The following is a 23,533-nucleotide window of genomic DNA, read 5'->3' on the forward strand; positions in this document are numbered from 1 at the left end:
AACGTCTATTTGAACAGTCTGTAGTTTCTTAAAGAACCTTGACTATTTCATACAAGAGTTACAGCTAGCACAGGCTATTTATCAAAGCCAACTTTCTTGCGAAACATAATATTATTCTTCTTTCGAAGTTTCTCTGACAAGGGATAGTATCAGTTTGCCCTCAGTGTTGTCACTACCTTCATGAAAAGATTTACGCGGTCTTCCTACTTTTGAAGAATAGGCATTAAACTCAGTGGCGTAAAGTGGTTTGGATAATTTGATGATACTTGTAGGAAATTGTACTTCACAATTTAACCAAACCTGGTTTTCAATAAAAAGGTATGCTAGTTCCTACTTCACTGTTTGCAAGACTTCCGTAAATAAGATTTAAAATAGTTGTTTTTTTTATTTAAATGTGGCAACACTGTAGTCCTGTAATCTGTTTTCTTTTCTGTAAATAATCACACAATTCATTCAATACCTCTCCTCCCCCACAGCACTTCAAGTAGTTCTTTGCGGGTTGTAACAGATAAATCACCTTTTCCTCTGCTCGACATAATCTCATCAGAAGGAAATTAATATTTCGATATTATATGAATAAATTACATCCATATTTTGGCAGTTTTTACAATGTTTTTCACGCGCGACTTGGTTCATAGTTTTTCTTTTTCTTTTCTCAACGGTACTATCAGGGACTGGAATGCTTTACCTGCAGACTTACTAAAGGCTTTACCAATAACCAAAAATTTATTTAAAAATAGGCTTAAGGACTTTACTAATAGACGGTAGTATATTATACACACTATTTATAGGGTGTAATTGATATTTTGTTATTTGAAGTGTTGTATCAGTTAAGTGAAGTGTGCTTGTGTTAGTGAAGTTGTATAGTTTATGGTGGTAGAGCAAAGTATTTGAACAGTGAAATGTTTCTGAAGTGTTAGTGAAATCAGAATACAATATGATTATGTCTCGTGACGAGAATATTGTACGAAATGGAAATATAAAAATTGGAAATTTATCTTTTGAAGAGGTGGAGAAGTTCAAATATCTTGCAGCAACAGTAACAAATATAAATGATACTCGGGAGGAAATTAAAGACAGAATAAATATGGGAAATGCCTGTTATTATTCGGTTGAGAAACTTTTATCATCCAGTCTGCTGTCAAAAATCTTGAAGTTAGAATTTATAAAACAATTATTATATTACCGGTTGTTCTTTATGATTGTGAAACTTGGACTCTCACTTTGAGAGAGGAACATAGGTTAAGGGTGTTTGAGAATAAGGTGCTTAGAAAAATATTTGGGTCTAAGAGGGATGAAGTTACAGGAGAATGGAGAAAGTTACAAAACACAGAACTGCACGCATTGTATTCTTCACCTGACATAATTAGGAACATTAAATCCAGACGTTTGAGATGGGCAGGGCATGTAGCACGTATGGGCGAATCCAGAAATGCATATAGAGTGTTAGTTGGGAGACCGGAGGGAAAAAGACCTTTAGGGAGGCCGAGACGTAGATAGGAAGATAATATTAAAATGGAGGGAGGTGGGATATGATGATAGAGACTGGATTAATCTTGCTCAGGATAGGGACCAATGGCGGGCTTATGTGAGGGCGGCAATGAACCTCCGGGTTCCTTAAAAGCCAGTAAGTAAGTGAAATCAGAATAGTATCAGTGTAATGTGTCGTAGTTCCAGTGCAGTGAGTTGTCAGCGAAATGAGTGTAGTGTTGAAAGGTACTTGTGCAAGTATGAACATATCATACTCGTGGGTTTTAGTTCGAACTTAGGGTTAAGATACAAATGAGATTTACTTTAAATGTTATTTTAAAGGATCGTTCTTCATTTAATTTAGGATGCTCCTAGTTAATGTTACTATTATTTATTAGCAGTATTAATTATTATAATAATATTATTATTATTACTATTATTATTATTATTATTATTATTATTATTATTATTATTATTATTATTATTATTAAAGGGAGAGGTTTAGCTAAGGTAAAGAAAGAAAGAAAGGAAGGAAGAAAGGAAGACAGGAAGAAAGAAAAAGAAAGAAAGTATTATTATTATTATTTTATTATTAATTGTGTTTATTATTAATTGTCATTATTGAGTGTAATTAGTTACCACTGCCATCGGGTATATACCCATTTGCAGTGTGAATAAATACATACACATACGAGTATGTCTCATTTTCTTCATGGCTACAATACCTTGTCTGGACGCATGTAATATTTAGCTTATCGTAAATATAAGCGACTGAATCTTAACATTACAACAAGGCAACATTGCTTAATCACAAATGTCTTGTATTGATCTGGGCGATAAAAAAAGCCGCTAGATCCAGTAACTAAATCGCGTGGAAAAGAATATAGTGCACATTATAAATGCTCGGTTTATTCAAGACATAGGATCCTGAGCCAAAGACAACGTGCTGCGTTGCGTAATACAAGTTGCTAACATCCACTATTGCGGCATAAATCAAAGCCATAGCAACATACACCTTTCAAGATTACGCTTAGATGAGTGTTTTTGAGGCTGGCATTACACTATAAAAGTTCTTTGACAAACAATATGATAAAATATTTTATGAAAAATCTGTGATAAAAGGTAGGATTTTGAGTATATTACACTGTAGGCCAGTCATGTCAATTGATGACCATAGGAGCAAGCGCGCGCTTTAGAGCTCAGGAGAGCCTGAGCGCTTTACAGCGGAAAGGAAAGAGACAGATGAAAGAAGTAGTATATGTCGCTTGGTCGAGCTATATTCAGGGATGGCCAGCATTGATTCAATAGATAAAGGGAAGAGAACTTATTAAAACTGTAACCATGGTAATTTTTAGATTTGTCTGAGAAGTATAAGTGCATTATAAGAATGTAAGTTTTAATTTTAATGCTCATTTTTCACAAGTTTGATTTCTTTTTATTCAAAAGAAATATTTTCTCAATTTTTTTTAATAGAAAAGTGAAATTTTCAGATATAGGCCTATTTATTTAATAGCCTTACAGAATGTTTTCGTAAATCTAATAAACCGTAAATACGTATTACTGAAGATAGTGTACAGTATTGAAAATTTTGAAAATATTCGCATGGAAATTGTTTATAAGGAAATTAATTAACAAAGCAACTACTGTTACATCATAAGAAAAAGATATGTGTCTATGTATTGTAAAAATTTCAGCACTATAGCTTCAGCATATTTCGAGAAAATAATTTAATATTCTGATGATAGGAATTTGCTCACAAATATCACCTTAAAAGTATAATGCGATAAGACTTTTGTTATGTAATACTGGTTGTTATGTAATACAGATACAGTACCTAGGTAACTTTGCTTTGTACTGTAATATTGTTTTCATTAGTTTATTGATTATTTTTATAAGGCTAAAGATACCATCAATATCAATTCGAACTTATCATGTCATACTCAGTCTCTTTTTTGGGGATATCACTTTCTTTATGAATGATGTGTTTCATCCATTTAGTACAGTATAGTTGTACTGCTATGGAATTTAAGTGAATATTCCTTCTTAACTTTCTATTATGTTATTAAGATTTAAAAACACAAGTGCAATATTAAGAAATCAGTGTTAGTACTTTTGTTTTACAGACAATATAGATAATATTAAACAGAAAGAAACCATATAAAAATAACGTCATAAAATTTCACGTTCCGTTTGAAGTTTGTGTACCACTGTTTTCTTAATCCAACAGGTTGCTTATTCATATACACAACCCTTCCTCTTTCCATACTTAGCGCTTGCTGCCCGCGCACGACGTCAAGGTCAGAAAAATGCGCTTGCTTTGACATCACTGCATTACACTGTCATATACAGGGACATAATTTTATTTTTACTTCAATTTTTATTGTACCTGAATTTTTTAATGTACTTCACTCCCACCCCTTCTACTAATGAAGTTCCAACTCTCGTCCACACAGAACCAAGGTTGCATATAGTAAGCAGTACTGAGTTAGTGAATATAGTACGTTCCAGAAATATGTTCGCGTTTTCCAGTGACGAAAGAACTTTCAATATTGAATCATATTTTCGCACAGATACTGTCGTCCGTTTGCCTATGTCGCATCCCGATTTCCCCCACCTGCTTCTGCTCGTCCCACTGTGGGCTTGGGTTGTCTTAGCTCTTTTCTGAAAACAATTTCTGTTAGGAATTGGACGTCTACGTAATATTATGCAACTGTTCAAAATAACTTAAAGAAATGGCCCTCGTTAAGTAATTAACTGTCACGTGATTTCCCTTCTTTCTACGATTCTGCGACATAACCACTTGGACGTACATTAGATAGCATGTCTGAGTAATTTTATCTGTGCGGGTCGGGCAGAAGTGAAGACTGAATTTACAGTACGTAAGGTATTGTCTTATACAGTAGGTACATAATTATTTCAACATGAGTTCCTAGTACGAAGGACGAAACTGGTAATTGGAATTAGATGCAATAGTCTATAGTGCGATAATATGCATAAAAGAACTGAATCCTGTATCGAAATGAACGGCCACCATTTTCAAAAATGTGTTTAAATATCCGTATTATGATTATTTTTCAATTGAACTTCATTCTCTATATTGTACGCTAATGTGGTGTATACAGTATGATATACACTACATAATGCATATGTTCGCATGGATAACTCAGTTCGTGACTAAAAACACTTACTGTTAATACCGTACTGTATTTTGATTAAACATAAACCTAATGAAAATGATCAAACTCAAAATAGCGATATTTCCTAGTTTACGTAAATGGATGAGCTACTTTTCCTCCCTCCTATACCTAGTAAAGTGATTTGTTTGTATTTTATGTCAGTATCACTGAACTCCAGTCATGGAAGGCGGTAGAAAACTGTATTTTCGGTTCTCAATCCTTAATCCAAAGGTATAGCCAGGTTAATATAAAAAATGTTAGTAAAAATAAAATGATGTCTATTTCATAAAAGATCTTTGACCAAGAACTTTGATAGTGTAATACCAGCCTGAAACAGGTGCTGTGTGACGGGCGTGTCTACCTCGCAGGTTATCGTTGAGCCCGTTAGCATTTGCTCGCTCAGTGATTCATGAATTGCTGGTGTTGCAGGACGCCGACATGAAGGCCGCCTCCACCTTCCTGCTGCTGCTACTGCTGCTGGTCATCGCAGATGCGGACGATACGCGCCAAGGGTGAGTCACAACTGCCCCCAGCCCTATTCAAATAGACCAGAAGGGAGGTCAGACCTGCGAAAGTTGATAGAGCTTACAATCTGAATATTATTGTTGTTGTTGTTGTTTACTCAACTGTCCGAAGACAGGTTTGAACCTCATAACCAGGCTTCGAGACTTCGGACCCAATAGAGCAGCCGCGGCGAAAATGCGACTCACGAGCACATTGTGGATCGCAGTGCTTTTCTCTCGCTTCCTACCTACAACCCCCACCCTCTCACTCACTGGAGTCAAACTCCGTTCTATTTGTACAGGGACATCATTTTATTTTTACTTTCATTTTTATTGTATCTGCATTTCTGAATGCACTTCACTCCCACCCCTTCACTAATGTCCTTGCTCCCGTCAGACACACAAACTTACGGCCGCTGTTGCATTCGAAGTCTTCAAGCAGTGAAGTAAACACTGCAGTGTATAGTGTGTTTCATAAATATGATTGTGTTTTCTATAGAAGAAAGAACCTATATTAATAATATCGTATTCAAAAATTATGTTCAAGAAACGATAAATTCAATTTCAGAGAATATGCTTCAAAATGTTTTTAATAATACGAGTACTGAATTGAAGCCTGCATTGTAATGAACGGCAACCATTTTCAGCAACTTGTTTAAAAATTCGGATTAGCTTTTTTGAATTGAGGTGGCTAGAAGCAAAGGAATGCTAGTGACATTTGTAATAACATGAGTTAAGTGCATCCAGTGTAAGCAAAAGTATCTAAAATTTTAGTGGCAAAGGGATATTTTAATCGCATCACACATTAAAATTTAAATAAAAATTTCACCGATTTTACGAAAGCTTAAATATTTAAATCCCATTTTCTCAAAAGTAACTTAAGTGCACTTACAGCCTTTTACTTACGACCCCCTCAATTTAAATGCACTCTATATTGTATGCTAACATCAATAATTAATATGCTAAATAAAGTAGACATTACATAACGAACGTAGCCGCCTGAAAAGTTGAGTTTTTGAAAAAAAAATGTTACTACTCTACTGTATTTTGATAAATTCCGTAAAAGTGATGATCAAACTGAAAATCGTAATATCGTATTTCCCTTCAACATAAATGGATACACTACTTTTCTCTCCTCCTATACCTAGTAAAATGATTTGTTTACATATTGCACTAGTGACATCAAACTCCTGTAATGGAAGGGGGCAATAGTGTTTCCGAGTATAGCCAGGTTAATGTTAAAAATGTTGGTAAAAATAAAGTGATGTCCCTGTATTTGCCTCGGACCTGCGAGTGGCGTATCGTCGCAATATCTCTCTCGAAACCATGTACCTCTACAAAAACGAAAGTTTCAAGTAGGATGGGAGGATGCATTCTTTTGCTTACAATATGATGAAAATATTAAATGTATGATTTGTTCACAAATATTACTAGGAAAACGGATGTATAACATAAAACGGCATTATAAGTTACTACACGTTACTGATGAAACATTAAAAGATTAAGTGTTATTATTATTATTATTATTATTATTATTATTATTATTATTATTATTATTATTATTATTATTATTATTATTATTATTATTATTATTATTATTATTATTATTATTATTATTGTCTCTGTACGTCGATTCTTTTACAGCAGATGTACGAATAATGCAGTTAGATTTTCAATTTAAACTCGCAGATTTACAATGTGACGTTAAATGAAAGCTAGATGTAAGGACTTGACAGATGTTCAACTTTTCAAATCTTTGGAAAAAAATAAATATTTGAAGCTTCGTTCTTTCGCTTGCTCTGTTGAAGCCATGTTCGCTGTAACTTACGTTTGTGAAAAATTATTTTCAACAATTAAAATAGTAAAAACTAAATTTAGATCACGACTGACAGACAAATACCTTCGTGATCAACTACGATTGGCAGTGACATAATTCCTGATTTTGAAACTTTGTCGCAGGGACATTCTGAAGACAGTTAATTTTAGGTTGTGATAATGTGTTCTATGTTTTCTTGTTCATTTCTTTCTTCGTTACACGTCCTAAACATTAACTTTCCCTTCGGTTGTCCGCCTCCCTCCATAGGTGCTATGCACGTTGCAGCTTACACAGTGTCTCGGCGCACCATGGCCTTTTCGCCACGGCTGTAATAGAGTATTTCAGTGGGAAATCCGCATAACGGCGTACTGAGTATAGTGGTAAAGCGTACAGTGGGTGGGGGTACTGTAGAATGAATGCCAACAAATACGCAAGGAAAACGCTCTGGATTTGAAGGTCCTGAAGAATAATTTGGTTTTCATACAAATTGTGCTGAAACTATTACACGGTTAGAAAAGTCAGAGCAAGAGATGCCGGAAGCCCTCAAATTAATTTAAGAAATGACGCAGAGAATCAATGAGACATCAAGTACACCGGTTACTAAACGTGTAAAACAGAAGTGGAAATCAATTTTATGTAAAAATAACGGATATGGAACATTGTGTAACTTAACAGTAAATTAGTGGGCATAGAGTCACCCGAGAATAAAGGACTGTCTCTTAGCGACTGCAATGATGTTAGGTTTTTTCGTTTTGCTCCTATCACGTCATGCGACGTAGAGCGCAGCTTTCTACAGTACAAACTTTGGCAGATAACCGAAAAAGATTTACGTTTGAGACACTGAGAATGTATCTTGTAGTAGGTACATTGCAATTCGGTACTGTAACTGCACTTCCTAAAGACGACCAATAGGATAAATGAAAAAATTAAAATTGCTACATGTTTATTTCCACCATTAACACTGTGTATAATTAAACACAAATGCTTATAAAAGACAGGAGAATAAATGCTTTTCACATTCTTTTTACATTGTCATTGTGTAATGTATATTTACTTTCAGAATGTACATATGTGTGTTTCCCCATACTACCGTACTCTACTCTAAATAGCAACGTTGTTACCTCAACACATCTCTACCTACCTGCAGCGAGTCAACAATCTATAGTGTATGCACAGTAAACTTATTGTATCGGGTCCAAAGTCTCGAAGCCTGCTCATAAGTGACACCAATAGGGCAACACTCATGAGGCAAATAAACCAGGAGATAATGGGGTCGTTTTTCCGAAACCAACTTTCCGAATATCAAAATTTTTACAATTGAGGGGTTTGGGGGAAAAAACCAGGCAGCTCCAATTTTTTTTTTTTTTTTTTTTTTTTTTTTCATTTTTGAGTTATTTATGCACAGAGAACAAAAAAATACGCTCTATCGTTTGGTCGAAGAACCAAATAGTCCCAAGAATTACATTCACAGTTATAATGCATTTTGACCTGCCTCTTCTGTACTACATGTTTATTGTTTGGCGGTAAGTTTTTCTTCATTATCTCGAAAAGTACTGAATTGGAACTGCCTGGTTTTTCCCCCAAACCCCTCAATTTTCCTTTTTTCGGAATGAGCATTTTTCCGTATTCATCATTTCCGAATGACCATTTTTCATAGAACCTGTTTTCCGAAATCAAGAATATTAAATGAAGTAATTAGTAAAGTTAAGAGCACATTAAAATTATTGTGATTTTACAATTAAAATTGATTGTATTACAAGTCATGGCCTGTATTTCATGCATTTTCAGAAGCTAAAATTGTACCCAATTCTTCTTAAGTAGGCCTACTGAAGACGGCGTTTTCTGTTGTTAATGTTATGTTTTATTTAACGACGCTCGCAACTCCAGAGGTTATATCAGTGTCGCCGGATGTGCCGGAATTTTGTCCCGCAGGAGTTCTTTTATGCCAGTAAATCTACTGACATGAGCCTGTCGCATTTAAGCACACTTAAATGCCATCGACCTGGCCCGAGATCGAACCCGCAACTTAGGCATAGAAGGCCAGCGCTATACCAACTTGCCAACCAGGTCGACGCGGTTTTCTTCTTCGTATGTTTCGTATTCCAGTGTTATTGCCCTGATTCTGTTTTGTACTGCTATCCACCGCTTTCTTGGCTGTGCAAACCTTCTTTCTCAATCTCACCTCTTGCTCATGACCTCAGTGTTGGCTTGTTCTTTTCGTATAAAGGGATGGCTGTTACTTACTGATGAGCATTTGAAGTCTATTATGTCACGTTTCACTTACATTGTTGGTCCAGTGTTCACCTTACAATGTTGATTGGTCTTAATTCCAAATGCGAATGTCATAGCGCGGTGGTACACGTCATGTTCTGCCTCTACCTCTTCGGCCAATGATGTAATGGAGATCAAAGTAATCGTATATAAGCTGTATGGTGTCAGACGCATCTTCTCTGAGATCTTCGAATAATTATTTTGCATGATCTAAGGGAACAAATGCTAATGGTAGCAACATATGGGCATATAGGCCTACTGTTATTTCATTGTTTTCGATATCATCGTAAGCTTCCTGTAGGTAGACCTTCAGACCTGAGACACTAAACATTTCAACTTCCAGTTTATAGATAGGCCCTAACGTTTAGTGCAGACAGATAAAAATCTCCAAGAATAAACAACGGATGTCTTAACGTCAGTTCATTTTAAGGGGGAGGATACAATTTTGTACATCCCCCAAGGACGGATATAGTCAGTAGATTTTAATAAATATCAAATAGAAACATAATGAAATATATTATTTCACATTTTAAGTGTTAAAGTTTAAATTCTAAGCTTGTCGTGCCTTTCTAACAAATGACAAGCATAATGTAATATTACTATATTACGAAAAATATTGAAAACATAAAATTTTGAATTGTAAAAAATTCTAACGTGGTACGCGAAAACTGATTTCATTTTTTGCAATCGGTGTGAAATTGTGATTCAGAAAAGCTCATTTATTTCAAAATAACAAAATCCATGTAGAACGGTGTTATTATTATTATTATTATTATTATTATTATTATTATTATTATTTATTGCTAAACTGGCTTACTGTAACTATTGATGTATGAAGAACGCAATGTACAGTAATTCCTATACCCTACCTACGCAATGTTAAGAGAGAGAAAAACGGAAGTCACCCGATTGTGTTCGCTGCACCCACCCATGGTTTCAGATTGGTACCGTTACTATCAGCATGAGAGCATGCTCCTTTCTCTTTTATTAATTATGTGTCTATCTGCAATGTCTGTGCATACAAATGACAGATACGAAGTTCTTTTGTTCTGTTGTGTAGCAACGGTTTTCAAAGCATGGCTCGTGAGTCGTATTGAAAGAAAACAGTGCTTATTTTGAAAGACAAAAGCGTTTATGTGAATATTAAAAAAAGACATTCATTCACCTCCCAAACCTCCTACGGTTAGGAAATCAATGATCAATAGTATTTATTGAATTTCTCTGTAATACCGTGGTCGTGCCTATAGAAGACACTTTTGCCGAACCAATACTAAAAGGGTAAATTCTTTTCTCAAAAAGTAATTGTAAAAACATGAAAAGCAAGTATGTATGTATGTATGTATGTATGTATGTATGTATGTATGTATGTATGTATGTATGTATGTATGTATGTATGTATGTATGTACGTATGTATGTATGTATGTATGTATGTATGTATGTATGTATGTATGTATGTATGTATGTATGTATGTATTAACACTACAATTGGGTATACACCCGGTGGCAGTGATATATAATATACAATAATACCATTACAATAATACAATAATTACAGCAATAAAAAATAAATACAAATAAAAATATAAAATGAAATAAACGTGAATCTATTTCTAACAATAAAGAAATAGATGCAATAAACCTAGGACTATAAATAAAAACTATTCTATAATAACGCCTACAATAAGCAAAAGTAAGCCTAACTTATAAGTTCTTCTATTTCACTCAATTATTACCAATTTAAGTAATTACATATCACATTAATTAATTACATATCAACTTAATTACATATCACCTTAATTTACTTACATATAAACTTAATTAATTACATATCATCTTAATTAATTACATATCACCTTAATTAATTACATATCACCTTAATTAATTACATATTACCTTAATTTATTTAGATATCTTAATTACATATCAACTTAATTACATATCACCTTAATTTATTTACATATCATCTTAATTAATTGCATATCAACTTAATTACATATCACCTTAATTTATTTATATATCATCTTAATTAATTACATATTAACTTAATTACATATCATCTTAATTTATTACATATCAACTTAATTAATTACATATCAACTTAGTTACATATCACCTTAATTTATTTACATATCATATTAATTAATTACATATCGACTTAATTAAATATCACCTTAATGTATTTACATATCATCATAATTAATTACATATCACCTTAATTTATTTACATATCATCTTAATTAATTACATATCAACTTAATTAATAGCATATCAACTTAATTACATATCAACTTAATTACATATCACCTTAATTTATTTACATATCATCTTAATTAATTACATATCAAGATAATTAATTACATATCACCTTAATTTATTTACATATCATCTTAATTAATTACATATCACCTTAATTAATTACATATCACCTTAATTAATTACATATCACCTTAATTAATTACATATCAACTTAATTACATATCACCTTAATTTATTTACCTATCATGTTAATTAATTACATATCAACTTAATTACATATCACCTTAATGTATTTCCATATCATCTTAATTAATTACACATCACCTTAATTTATTTACATATCATCTTAATTTATTACATATCAACTTAATTAATTACATACCAACTTAGTTACATATCACCTTAATTTATTTACATATCATATTAATTAATTACATATCGACTTAATTAAATATCACCTTAATGTATTTACATATCATCATAATTAATTACATATCACCTTAATTTATTTACATATCATCTTAATTAATTACATATCAACTTAATTAATTAAATATCAACTTAATTACATATCACCTTAATTTATTTATATATCTTAATTAATTACATATAAACGTAATTACATATCACCTTAATTTATTTACATATCATCGTAATTAATTACATATAAACTTAATTAATTACACGACACAACCTAGATAATTACACTGTACCTACAATTACATTTTCAGTCTAATCTTCTCAACCTTTCCTTAAATGTATTGATTTTGAGAGGACCACCGTGAAAGATTGCCGCGGGTAAGCTGTTCCAGTCTACCATTGTGCGGTTAACAAAGGGAAATTTTGCCACGTCCGTTCTTTGTTTTAATGTGCCATACTTTACATGCATCTATCAGGAATAAATTGAATATAAACTTAAAGAAAAATTACGTAAACTTTGAAAATAGAGATAATTATAATTCCGTATTAAAAAACAAAAAAAAAATTATTTTAAGTACCTAAACTAATTGTATTATCAAAGTGAAAATTTGTGTTTTACGTGTCCACATTGTAAGAAATATGTGGTAAAAGTTTTATATTAATTAGTGTCAAAAAGTAGAAGTTAGAAATTTCACAGATCCGCCGTCTTAAGGCCATTGTTCCCATTGGGGCTTCAAACCCTTGACTGGGTGTGGTTTGACAGATAGGAACGCACCTGCCTTCCAACTTGAGGATTGTCTGACATTACGACTTTGTCTGGTTGTAGCCGAGTAGGGCAGTAGTTCTCATGGTCACAGACAAAAAAAGCTCGCATTCAACGGAGCGGATATTCAGCCTTGGATTAAACAGCGTAACAAGCAATAGACAGGAAGCTTAATAAAAAGCTATCGACAGCGTCACAGACACCCTTCAGGAGGCTGGGTGGCGGAACGGCTTCCGTCTTACCCCTCACGCTAGTTTCTACTTGCTAATTTATTTTCTTCAAGTGCATTCATGGTCCACCGCTTTGGAGGAGAGTCAGCTTGGTTGTGAAACTCGTGGGCCTGGGATTAAATCCTGCTTGGTACAACTGGTTGAGTTTTTTTTCAGAAGATTTTCCTCAATCCCTGGAGTATAGTGACGGTCACATAAGAACAGTTCCTAAACAGTAAATATTGCCATCTAGTTGTTGTTGCCAAATGTTACCAGATATCACACGATCTTACATACTAAATGACTTATTACTTACCATACTTTATGTTGAAAGGTTATCTATACTAATAATAAATCTGTAGCCGAAATTTTTCTGGTAATTTTCGATTTTCCAAAAATAATTGGTCCTAACATATATAATTAACCGCCCTGAAATCGAAAATCGCTTTTTTGAAATTTTTGTTTGTATGTCTGTCTGTCTATCTGGATGTTTGTTACCTTTTCACGCGATAATGGCTCAACCGATTTATATGAAAATTGGAATATAAATTAAGTTCGTTGTAACTTAGAATTTACGCTATATGGCATTCAAATTATTTTACTTAAAAGGGGGGGGTTATAAGGGGGCTTGAATTAAATAAATCGAAATATCTCCCTTATTATTAATTTTCACGAAAAATATTACATAACAAACGTTTCTTTAAAAATAATTTCCGATAAGTTTTATTCTACGCAAAATTTTGATAGGACAGATATTTAATGAGATAAATGAGTTTCAAAATTACAATAACAACGCCATCTAAGGCGGTGTAATGAAATAAAGAAACAAATGACTTCTTCTATAAGGGGCCTTGGACAACAACGATCGAAAGCTATGAAACATAGCCTACAGAGAATGTTTCTGTGTTTGTATGAAGTAATATCGGAAGCTAAATTAACAGATTTGTATAATTAATTATTAATTCACCGTTGGAAAGTGTAGTTTCTCTAGATGGACATAATGCTATAATGTTATTACAGTAACTTCTGAGTGAATCGAGGACAGGTAAGATTAAAATAGCTTCTCATGCACAGAAAACTTGATAGGCAATCGTTTCCTGTATTTCCTAAAATAATTTTTATGACCAAATGAGTGGTCTCTGGATCAAAATGATCGCATTTTAATTTTTTAATACAATTTAAATCAAGTAACATAATAAACGATTTATCCTTCTATCAGACACGAATGTACCCTGGACCAAATGTCCTATTTTAATTATGCAATTACTTCATATTTATTTCTAACGGGTGCAGCGGAGCGCACGGGTACGGCTAGTAATAAATAATTCAATAATTTGTAACACATTTTCGTAGGCAAACTATACGAGAAAGGGATCAACATGTCAAGTATTTTGTCTGGCAATACAAAATTCATTGGTTTGATTAAACAATTGACTCACGAGACCTAACCTAAAAACGTATTTTGTTTGACCACATGAAATTATTAGTACAAAGTCCGAAAACTTATCTGACTATAGTCTTGAATTATAACCACAACGAAACACATAAAATAACTATTACGTATTAATATTAATACTTATATCAATTAATTTTATTAGTATGCTCAAATTTCTCTAGCTTCCAGTAACCGGTTCAGAAATCTAGTACTATTTTAATTTCATGGAATTCTAGTACCGACAAATATTATCGATATTTGTCTCAGCTGCCAACATACCAGTTACAAAATCACTACCATTTGTAGTATTTATCAGTATCGAAATTCGAAACGAAGTTGGCAAAAGAAAACTGAACCTGCAAACTAGAAAATCACCACAATCCACTAGCATTATGTAGTAATGGGGGAAAAATGGTTAGGTTTCACCCTTAGGGTATGAAGTAAGCTGACCCAGACTATAAATGGTGGGTAGCTTTCCACTTCTGGTACTCGGGTTCATTTCGCCGGCATTATTATAATCAGATACGAAAAGCAGCTGGAAACTGAAGTGTCTACTATCATTTTTCTAGTACAGTCTGGTCTGACCGTTACTTTCATTTATGTTATAGGACCAATCTAGTAGTTGGAAGAGAAGGCCTTATAGCCTTAACACTTGGTTTACTGAGTTAATTCTTTTCTCGAGTTTTATTGACTGGGTACATTTTGGTATTTTTAATGCAAATTTAATGCAATGTTTTAATTTATGGATTTTTTGTTTTATTTGAAGATAATATATTTGAACACTTTCTACACTTGACACACTAAATATGTACTCAATTTCAGTCATTTTCGTGATGCACACATAAAGCATTTTCCACGTCCTCTTCCTACATTTTGGGCTGGTGGTTGAGCTGGTCGAGTTGAAGTAGCTATTCCTAATCAATTCATTACATCGAACAAGTTGCTAGAGTATATATATTCGGCCTGGTTGGAGGAGTTGGTATAGCGCTGGCCTTCTATGTCCGAGGTTGCGGGTTCGATCCCGGGTCAGGTCGATGGCATTTAAGTGTGCTTAAATGCGGCAGGCTCATGTCAGTAGATTTACTGGCATGTAAAAGAACTTCTGTGGGACAAAATTCCGGCACACCGGCGACGCTGATATAACCTCGGCAGTTGCGAGCGTCGTTAAATAAAACATAGCATTATACAGGAACATCATTTTACTTTTACCAACATTTTTAATATTAACCTGTCTATACCTTTAGAGAACCGGAAACACCGCTTGCTCCCCCCTCCAAGACTGGAGTTCGATGATACTGGCGTAAAACACAAATCACTCTACTAGGTATAGGATGGAAGAAAAGTAGTTCATCCATTTACGTAAACTAGGAAATATCGCGATTTTGAGTTTGATAATTTTCATTAGGTTTTTCTTTAATCAAAGTACAGTACTGTATTAAGAATGTGTTTTTACTCACGAAGTGAGTTATCCATGCGAACGTATTCATTATGCAGTGTATACTGTCTACAGCACATTAGCGTACAATATAGAGAAAGAAGTTAAATTGAAAAATAATCATAATATGAATATTTAAACACAATTTTGAAAATGGTGGCCGTTCATTTCGATACAGGCTTCAGTTCTTTTGTGCATATTATCGCACTATAGACTATTGCATCTAATTCCAATTGCCAGTTTCGTCCTTCGTACTAGTAACTCATGTTGGAATAATTCTGTACCTACTCTACGTACTGTGAATTCAATCTTCACTTCTGCCCGACCCGAAAATATAAAATTACTCAGATATGCTATCTACTGTCCGTCCAAGTGGTTATGCCGCAGGATTGTAGAAAGGGAGGAAATCACGTGACAGTTAATTACTTAACGAGGCCCTTTTATTTAAGTTAAATTAAAGAGCTGTATAATATTACGTAAACGTCCAATTCCTAAGAGAAATAAATGTTTTCAGAAAAGAGCTAAGACAGCCCAGCTTTTACAGAGGGGCGAGCAGAAGCAGGTGGGGGAAATCGGGATGCGACGTAGGCAAACGGACAGTACCTGTGCGAAAATATGATTCAATATTGAAAGCTCTTTCGTCACTGGAAAACGCGAACATATTTCTGGAACGTACTATACACAGTAACTCAGTACTGCTTACTATCTCCGGTCTTGGTTCTGTGTGGAGTTAGAACTTCCTTAGTAGAAGGGGTGGGAGTGAAGTACATTCAAAAACTCAGGTACAATAAAAATTGAAGTAAAAATAAAATGATGTCCCTGTATATACATATACACATATACATATACATACACAGAATAGCTTAAAAAACAAATGCATGACCTGCCAAAATTTTATCTTCACAGCACCAATAAATTGGGTGTTTCAGAAATACATCGACAAACCTCGGGGCATGTTCCTTACAACAAAATAAGAAGAAAAGTTAATATAAATGTGTCGGTATGGCATAGTTGCGCCCCGCGGTCAATTGGGAGGCCTAGGCATGGCATAGTTGCGCCCCGAAGAAATCAGGTAGCAGAATGGATATGGCATAGTTGCGCCCCGAAGAAATCAGGTAGCAGAATGGATATGGCATAGTTGCGCCCCGAAGAAATCAGGTAGCAGAATGGACATGGCATAGTTGCGCCCCGAAGAAATCGGGTAGCAGAATGGACATGGCATAGTTGCGCCCCGAAGAAATCAGGCAGCAGAATGGACATGGCATAGTTGCGCCCCGAAGAAATCAGGTAGTAGAATGGACATGGCATAGTTGCGCCCCGAAGAAATCAGGTAGTAGAATGGACTCGGCATAGTTGCGCCCCGAAGAAATCAGGTAGCAGAATGGACATGGCATAGTTGCGCCCCGAAGAAATCAGGTAGCAGAATGGACATGGCATAGTTGCGCCCCGAAGAAATCAGGTAGCAGAATGGACATGGCATAGTTGCGCCCCGAAGAAATCAGGTAGCAGATGGGACATGGCATAGTTGCGCCCCGAAGAAATCAGGTAGCAGAATGGACATGGCATAGTTGCGTCGCGAAGAAATCAGGTAGCAGAATGGACATGGCATAGTTGCGCCCCGAAGAAATCAGGTAGCAGAATGGACATGGCATAGTTGCGCCCCGAAGAAATCAGGTAGCAGAATGGACATGGCATAGTTGCGCCCCGAAGAAATCAGGTAGCAGAATGGACATGGCATAGTTGCGCCCCGAAGAAATCAGGTAGCAGAATGGACATGGCATAGTTGCGCCCCGAAGAAATCAGGTAGCAGAATGGACATGGCATAGTTGCGCCCCGAAGAAATCAGGTAGCAGAATGGACATGGCATAGTTGCGCCCCGATGGACATAGTACACAAAATAAATAAATTACTTAAAAATATTATAATGGTAGCTGCGTTTAAATCAGGTAGGCCTAGGATATGATCAATGTTGCTATTTAAAATAACACTTTTTTATCGATCACACACAATAAATAAACTGCATTTTTTTTTTGTACAGCGATATCTTAACCATACGGCACAGGGTTTCGAAAATTGAACCTTGGAACCATTGTGAATTGTTAACTCTTTGCCCTTTTCACTAAACTTAACATTCATTTTAAATTAACCTCACTATACGCCACAGACGGTGTGAAGATCACTAATAAAATGTCTAGACGGCTCACTCATTTTTAATAAATATTAAATCGAATAAGAAATCAATAAGGTTGGTTGATTACGAGGCTCGAGTTTCCGTAGTGTCTTTTTCTCTACCTATTTCATCGGGGCGCAACTATGCCATGCCCCTTTTCTCTACCTGATGCAAACGGGGCGCAACTATGCCCACAAAACAGGGACCCTTTTTTATCTGCTGCATCTTACCTAATCGTGGGGCGCAACATGCCCTGCCCAAATATGTGTCCAAAAATCCTTAGTTTTTTAGTATAGTCGGACCATCGGATCTGTGCCCCCATAAGATATGCGAACTGAACTCTTAATTCCTTCTCAGCCTCGGTAATTCATTTCTCTCCCTGCATTCCTATTTCCCTCTTTTCTATCTCTCTCCCTTTCTGTCCCCCACTACTCAGAATTTTGGCCTTCTTGCGGGACAGTTTACAATATTTGCACTTGCAGTCCAGTGTTGTCAACTCAACATGAACACTGTAGCACGGAGTGGCGAAAGAAATATTATTAAGCAAGTACGTAATAGCATTTTGCGATGAAGAGAAACAAACAGGTCAATATTTGTTTCCTATAAATCAGGCAACGAAAAGAGCAACTGATATCACAGGTGAGGTTTATTTTACTTCAATTGATTATGTATTAAAATTACTTAAGTAATACTAATAATACAACATTTTATGTAATTTATATAGGGAGATCAGAGTGCCTAATAAAGAAAATCAGGAGAGAGGGACTCTGTGCAGGAGATGAAAAGCTAGAATCACCAGAGAAGAACAGACCAAGGGAACTTTTAATTATTGTAGATGATATGATGATGGATACGACATCGTGAAGGCCTAACCTCTAGCGAGTGGCGCGAAGCTATTAAAATGACTGCACACGTGTCTTTCGTACGTTCCCTTCCGGGCAGGACTCGGGACAACATCCTCTGTCGGCGATGCCACAGAGAGCCAGAAACACTTGCACATGTCCTGGGCTCTTGTCCGCACGGTGAAGTACTCCGTAACTCACAACACCATAGAATTCGTTCGATGATCGCCGAACAGTTTAGATCAATAAATTTTCAAGTGCTCGAAGAAGTTCACGGACTGGCAGACAATGGCAGTACAAGAAGAATAGACATGATTGCCATCCCGCCAAATAACAACAATGGCTACATCATCGATCCCACTGTTAGATTTGAAAAAAAAAAAAAAGACAACCTGAAGATGTAAATAGGGGGAAAAAAAACGACATCTATGTATTTAGTACGTACCGTTCCATATTTCATGGACAAATACGGTCTACAACAAATTGAAGTAATAGGCCTTATGGTTGGAGCGCGCGTAACTATTCCCGGTTTCTTCTTCCAGTCCTGGCAACGTTTCGGCCTACAGAGGAAGGCAATTGATGACATCGTTCTTGCAGCTCTGAGAGGTTCAATATTTGTACTCCGCAATCATCTCTACGGTCAACAATGATCTTCAACTAATTAATTAGTAGCTACTTACTTATTCAGTCATTTCTTGTCATTGTTGTAAGACTCCCTTCAACTTAAACATATGTATGTTATTCATACTTCCAACTGCCTATTGCACAATATGCTCTGTCTCTGTGGCAGCCTGTTAATACAGGGAGCTGTTATCGTTTAGATAAATAAATAAAATTTAAGAAGAAAGATGCAAGAATTTTATACTGTTGAGAAAGAAGTTTCAACCAGGGGCGGCCCGTCCTTATGTGCTACAGTGCTACAGCACAATGATAATTTTTGCTCAAATAAAGTATTTGCAATACCATAGTATTTGATCTGCCATTTGACAATTTCCCGTGGTTATGTTCATGACGCGTTATAGAGTGTTTAGTCTTCGCTCTTAGCTCTTTGGTGCCTCAGGGGGTACATTGTGCTACTCAGAATCTGCATGAGAATATAGACAATTAATGCGCATGTGCGAAGCTGAAATCACTGCCCTGATTGGCTATTTTTACGCGGGGAAGTGCTGTAGTCAGCTTCAGCACGACACAGCTTGGAGATTGCAAAAGTAAAGCGTAACGAAAGAATGCTTGTTTGTGGAAGAATTCGGAACTATGTACAATGTATTTGGTAATTCAAGTGTCCGACGGCTGCTGCCATCTACCAGTTTTTTTAGGTTCCTCCAGAATCAGTCAGCAAGCGACGGATAATGGAATCCCAGAAAATTGAAGCCAAGGAAGTATGTGACTGTATAATTCAGGAAACTACTTATATTTTCCAGTCTTTAAGTTACCTAGACGCAACAAAATTGTTAAACAGCGAATTTTTTGACAATTTTTCGCATAATTTTCCTAAACGCGAACTTGAAGTTTCTGTCAACAGCTATACTGTACTGAACAAAAGAATGTTAAAGAAAGAACTTTGAATTCTATACGGAAGACTAGACTTCCGAAATATAGATGGAGCTATTCAATTGTTACAATACATACCCTCCAACAATTCACAGGATCCATTCTGTGAAGTAACTAAGTTGTTAAATATTTTGGTTACAACACCAATGACCACTGCTGAGCCAGTAAGATGTTTTTCTTGCTTGAAACGCATAAAAACGTTTTTAAGGAACATTATGTCCCAGGATCGCCTCACTGCTCTTGCAATACTGCCAACAGAAAAGAGTATGATGTCTAAGATGGGTTTAACACCAGGGTAATTGACAAGTTCTGCAGTAGGAAGGAACGTCGTATGGACTGCATATTTCGTCACTAGGCGAGTCTCAAATTAAGATAAACACATATAAGTGTATACAGTAGGCCGATATAGAGATTGTAGCACACTCATTATTTTGACCACCAGCCGCTACTGGTTTCAACATTGAAGAAATTACTGAAGCTTGCGAGAGAAGTAATAATTTCCAAGGTTGGAGAGAAAAGCTACGGAAACTGATTCGAGACATGGGATTTAGGTTTAAAAAATGTAGAAATACAAGATGTATTTTGATTGAAAGAAATGATATTGTGTGTGTCGACCTGGTTGGCGAGATGGTATAGCGCTGGCCTTCTATGCCCAAGGTTGCGGGTTCGATCCCGGGCCAGGTGGATGGCATATAAGTGTGCTTAAATCCGACAGGCTCATGTCAGTATATTTACTGGCATGTAAAAGAACTCCTGCGGGACAAAATTCCGGCACATCCGGCGACGCTGATATAACCTCTGCTGTTGCGAGCGTCGTTAAATAAAACATAACATAAATGATATTGTAGCATGGAGGACCAGTTATTTATGACACCGTTTGACGGAAGTTTGGCAACATCCCTATTCGGCAAGGTTCGTGGCCTGCTGTTTGACGTGGTGGGAGGAAAGCGGGTGGATTGGTGTGAGTACAGGCGTTAACTTTGCAAAGAACGACGACAGCGCTGACGGGGCACAGATCCGATGGTTCGACAATGTTAATGAAAGAACATAATGAAACATCTGTTAGATATTGTCAGCTTGGTAGCAAGTGTTGCAACTTTAATCAATTCAGAAACTCAGAAGTGACTTGATGAATTGTTCCCCTTTCAGATGGCAATGGTCGTGGACTTGCAAGTCGGGTAAATGCGTCAAATCGGAGTTCCCGACGACCTACCTGTCCAGTAGGGGGTACGCCAACGTGACGCGATGCTCCCACGCGGCGTGCCGCCTGACGTGCGGACAGTACGGGGCGCTCTGGCCGCGTCCGACGGGCCCCACGACGATCGGAGACCAGGTGGTGGCCTTCCACCCCAGCGCCGTGCGCTTCGACCTGCTGGAGGTGGGCACGGCGCGAGGCCCCCGGGAGTTCATGGCGGCGTGCACCCAGCTGTTCCTGGACAACCTGCTGCTGGAGTGCGGCGCCAACTGCTCCGTGGTGCCGGACACGGAGGTGAACGTCAACATCGTCACCCGCTCGCAGGACCTCTCCCTCGACTGGAGCACCGACGAGACCTACACCCTCGACGTGGTCTCCAACTCCAGAGGTGCGACTTAGCTTTACACCTGGCACCAACGTTATTGTCGTGTGTCCTAGAGTATAATGCACAGTTTCTGAGCATGTTGCTAGTGCAGCTGAGAATGGTACCACTTCCTATACACGTCACATCAGCCATTTGTCAAACACAGTTGTCAGACTGACTCGTACTTATCGTTCTCATTACTTACTTCACACGCCAAAAACGGTGACGCGACTTTACACGTAGTTTCAATCTGACCTAAGTTTGATTCCTCGTGTTTGTCTGCAGCCCACTGACTCAGCAATGGTCTAGAAGAGCCGTAATGAACCTACTGTTTTATGCGTTTTTTTCTTGCAGCACATTTACTTCGAGAACGGAAAGAATAGGACTCTGTTTTAAAAATTAGTGATGGCGATGATGATTCATTTGATTATATTGTGAGGATCACGTAAGTTCAGTTCCCAAACAGCAAATATTTCCGTCTTGTCAGTGTTGCCAACTGTTACCAGATATCACCACATGTAGTAAAATCACGATCCTAAGTACTGAATGACTTCTTTACTCACAGTACTTTACCTTTATGTTGGAAGTTTATTCTAAATAGTTCCAATAATAATTTGTAATATATTTTCGTAGGCGAACTATATGAGAAATGGAGGAAATGAATCACATGGAAAGTGTATTGCTATGTTCTATTCTTTTATTCCTTTACATTATTATTAGCATTAATAGGTTACTAGATGTAAATATACAACAAAGTATAGTACATATAATATTCAAGAATCAAATCTATTCCAAGACCAATTAAATTATTGTCACTGCACTTCAAAGATTCCAGCGTACATATACTGTACTTCATAAAGGTAGATAAATTAATAACCAATTGACTTTTGGTTGGAATTCGAATGAACTTCTGATCATCTTTTGAAATTAGTAAGGAAATGGATAATACAAATAGGCTAATACTGAAATAATAATAAATCAACTTACAAAAATAACTTTGGTCCTTAAAAGCCATAAGTAATTTCACTTCTAGACACCTTTTTAAAGATTTCATTTGTTTGTAAATTGCTTAGTAATGTTACGCTTACACTTATTATTATTATTATTATTATTATTGTTATTATTATTATTATTATTATTATTATTATTATTATTATTATTATTATTATTATTACACTTTTATTACGTCATACTACTGTTGATCAATAAAACGGTATGAAGGACTGTTTCAATCAGTCATAGCTGTTCATCGCTACAATTTTATCACTTCCCTGGCATTTGTTTCTTTTTATAGCTTACCTAGCATTTGTTTCTTTGTTTGCCAACATTTCAAACTGCAAATTCTTTACGGTACCACAGTCTAGTATATAGGGTAAATATTGGTAATTTCGTGGCAGTGGCTATTTCGTGATACTTTTTCTTTGCTCTTTTCTGAACTAATCAATGGTGTTACGAGATCCAAATTTCCGCCAAGGGATTGCATATGTTGTCCAGTTTACAGAAACATACAGCTAAGCTTTGTGTGACTATTGTAGTTGCTTCAGTGAGCTTTTATGTTTGGAGAGAGCAAGTTTGCGTCGAGTTCTCAGCCGTACAAATTTTGTGGATGTTTGTAATTACATTACAGGCTTATTACTAAAGGTAAGCATATGATAT

The 23,533-nt window shown here is 36.0% G+C and overlaps 1 protein-coding gene across 4 annotated transcripts in view; it reads left to right on the top strand.

Moving 5' to 3' along the window:
• Hexo2 (Hexosaminidase 2) overlaps window positions 1–23,533 on the top strand; it is a 90,768-nt gene that overhangs the window by 48,438 nt on the left and 18,797 nt on the right. For all 4 annotated transcript variants that reach the window (XM_069831973.1, XM_069831970.1, XM_069831971.1 and 1 more), the window contains exons 2-3: window positions 5,076–5,158; window positions 21,468–21,901. In XM_069831973.1, coding sequence (XP_069688074.1) covers window positions 5,085–5,158; window positions 21,468–21,901 — 508 coding nt within the window. In that variant the 5' untranslated portion in view covers window positions 5,076–5,084. The remainder of the gene's footprint in view (window positions 1–5,075; window positions 5,159–21,467; window positions 21,902–23,533) is intronic.

Source organism: Periplaneta americana, chromosome 7 (genome assembly GCF_040183065.1).
Source record: "Periplaneta americana isolate PAMFEO1 chromosome 7, P.americana_PAMFEO1_priV1, whole genome shotgun sequence".
Lineage (NCBI taxonomy): Eukaryota > Metazoa > Arthropoda > Insecta > Blattodea > Blattidae > Periplaneta > Periplaneta americana.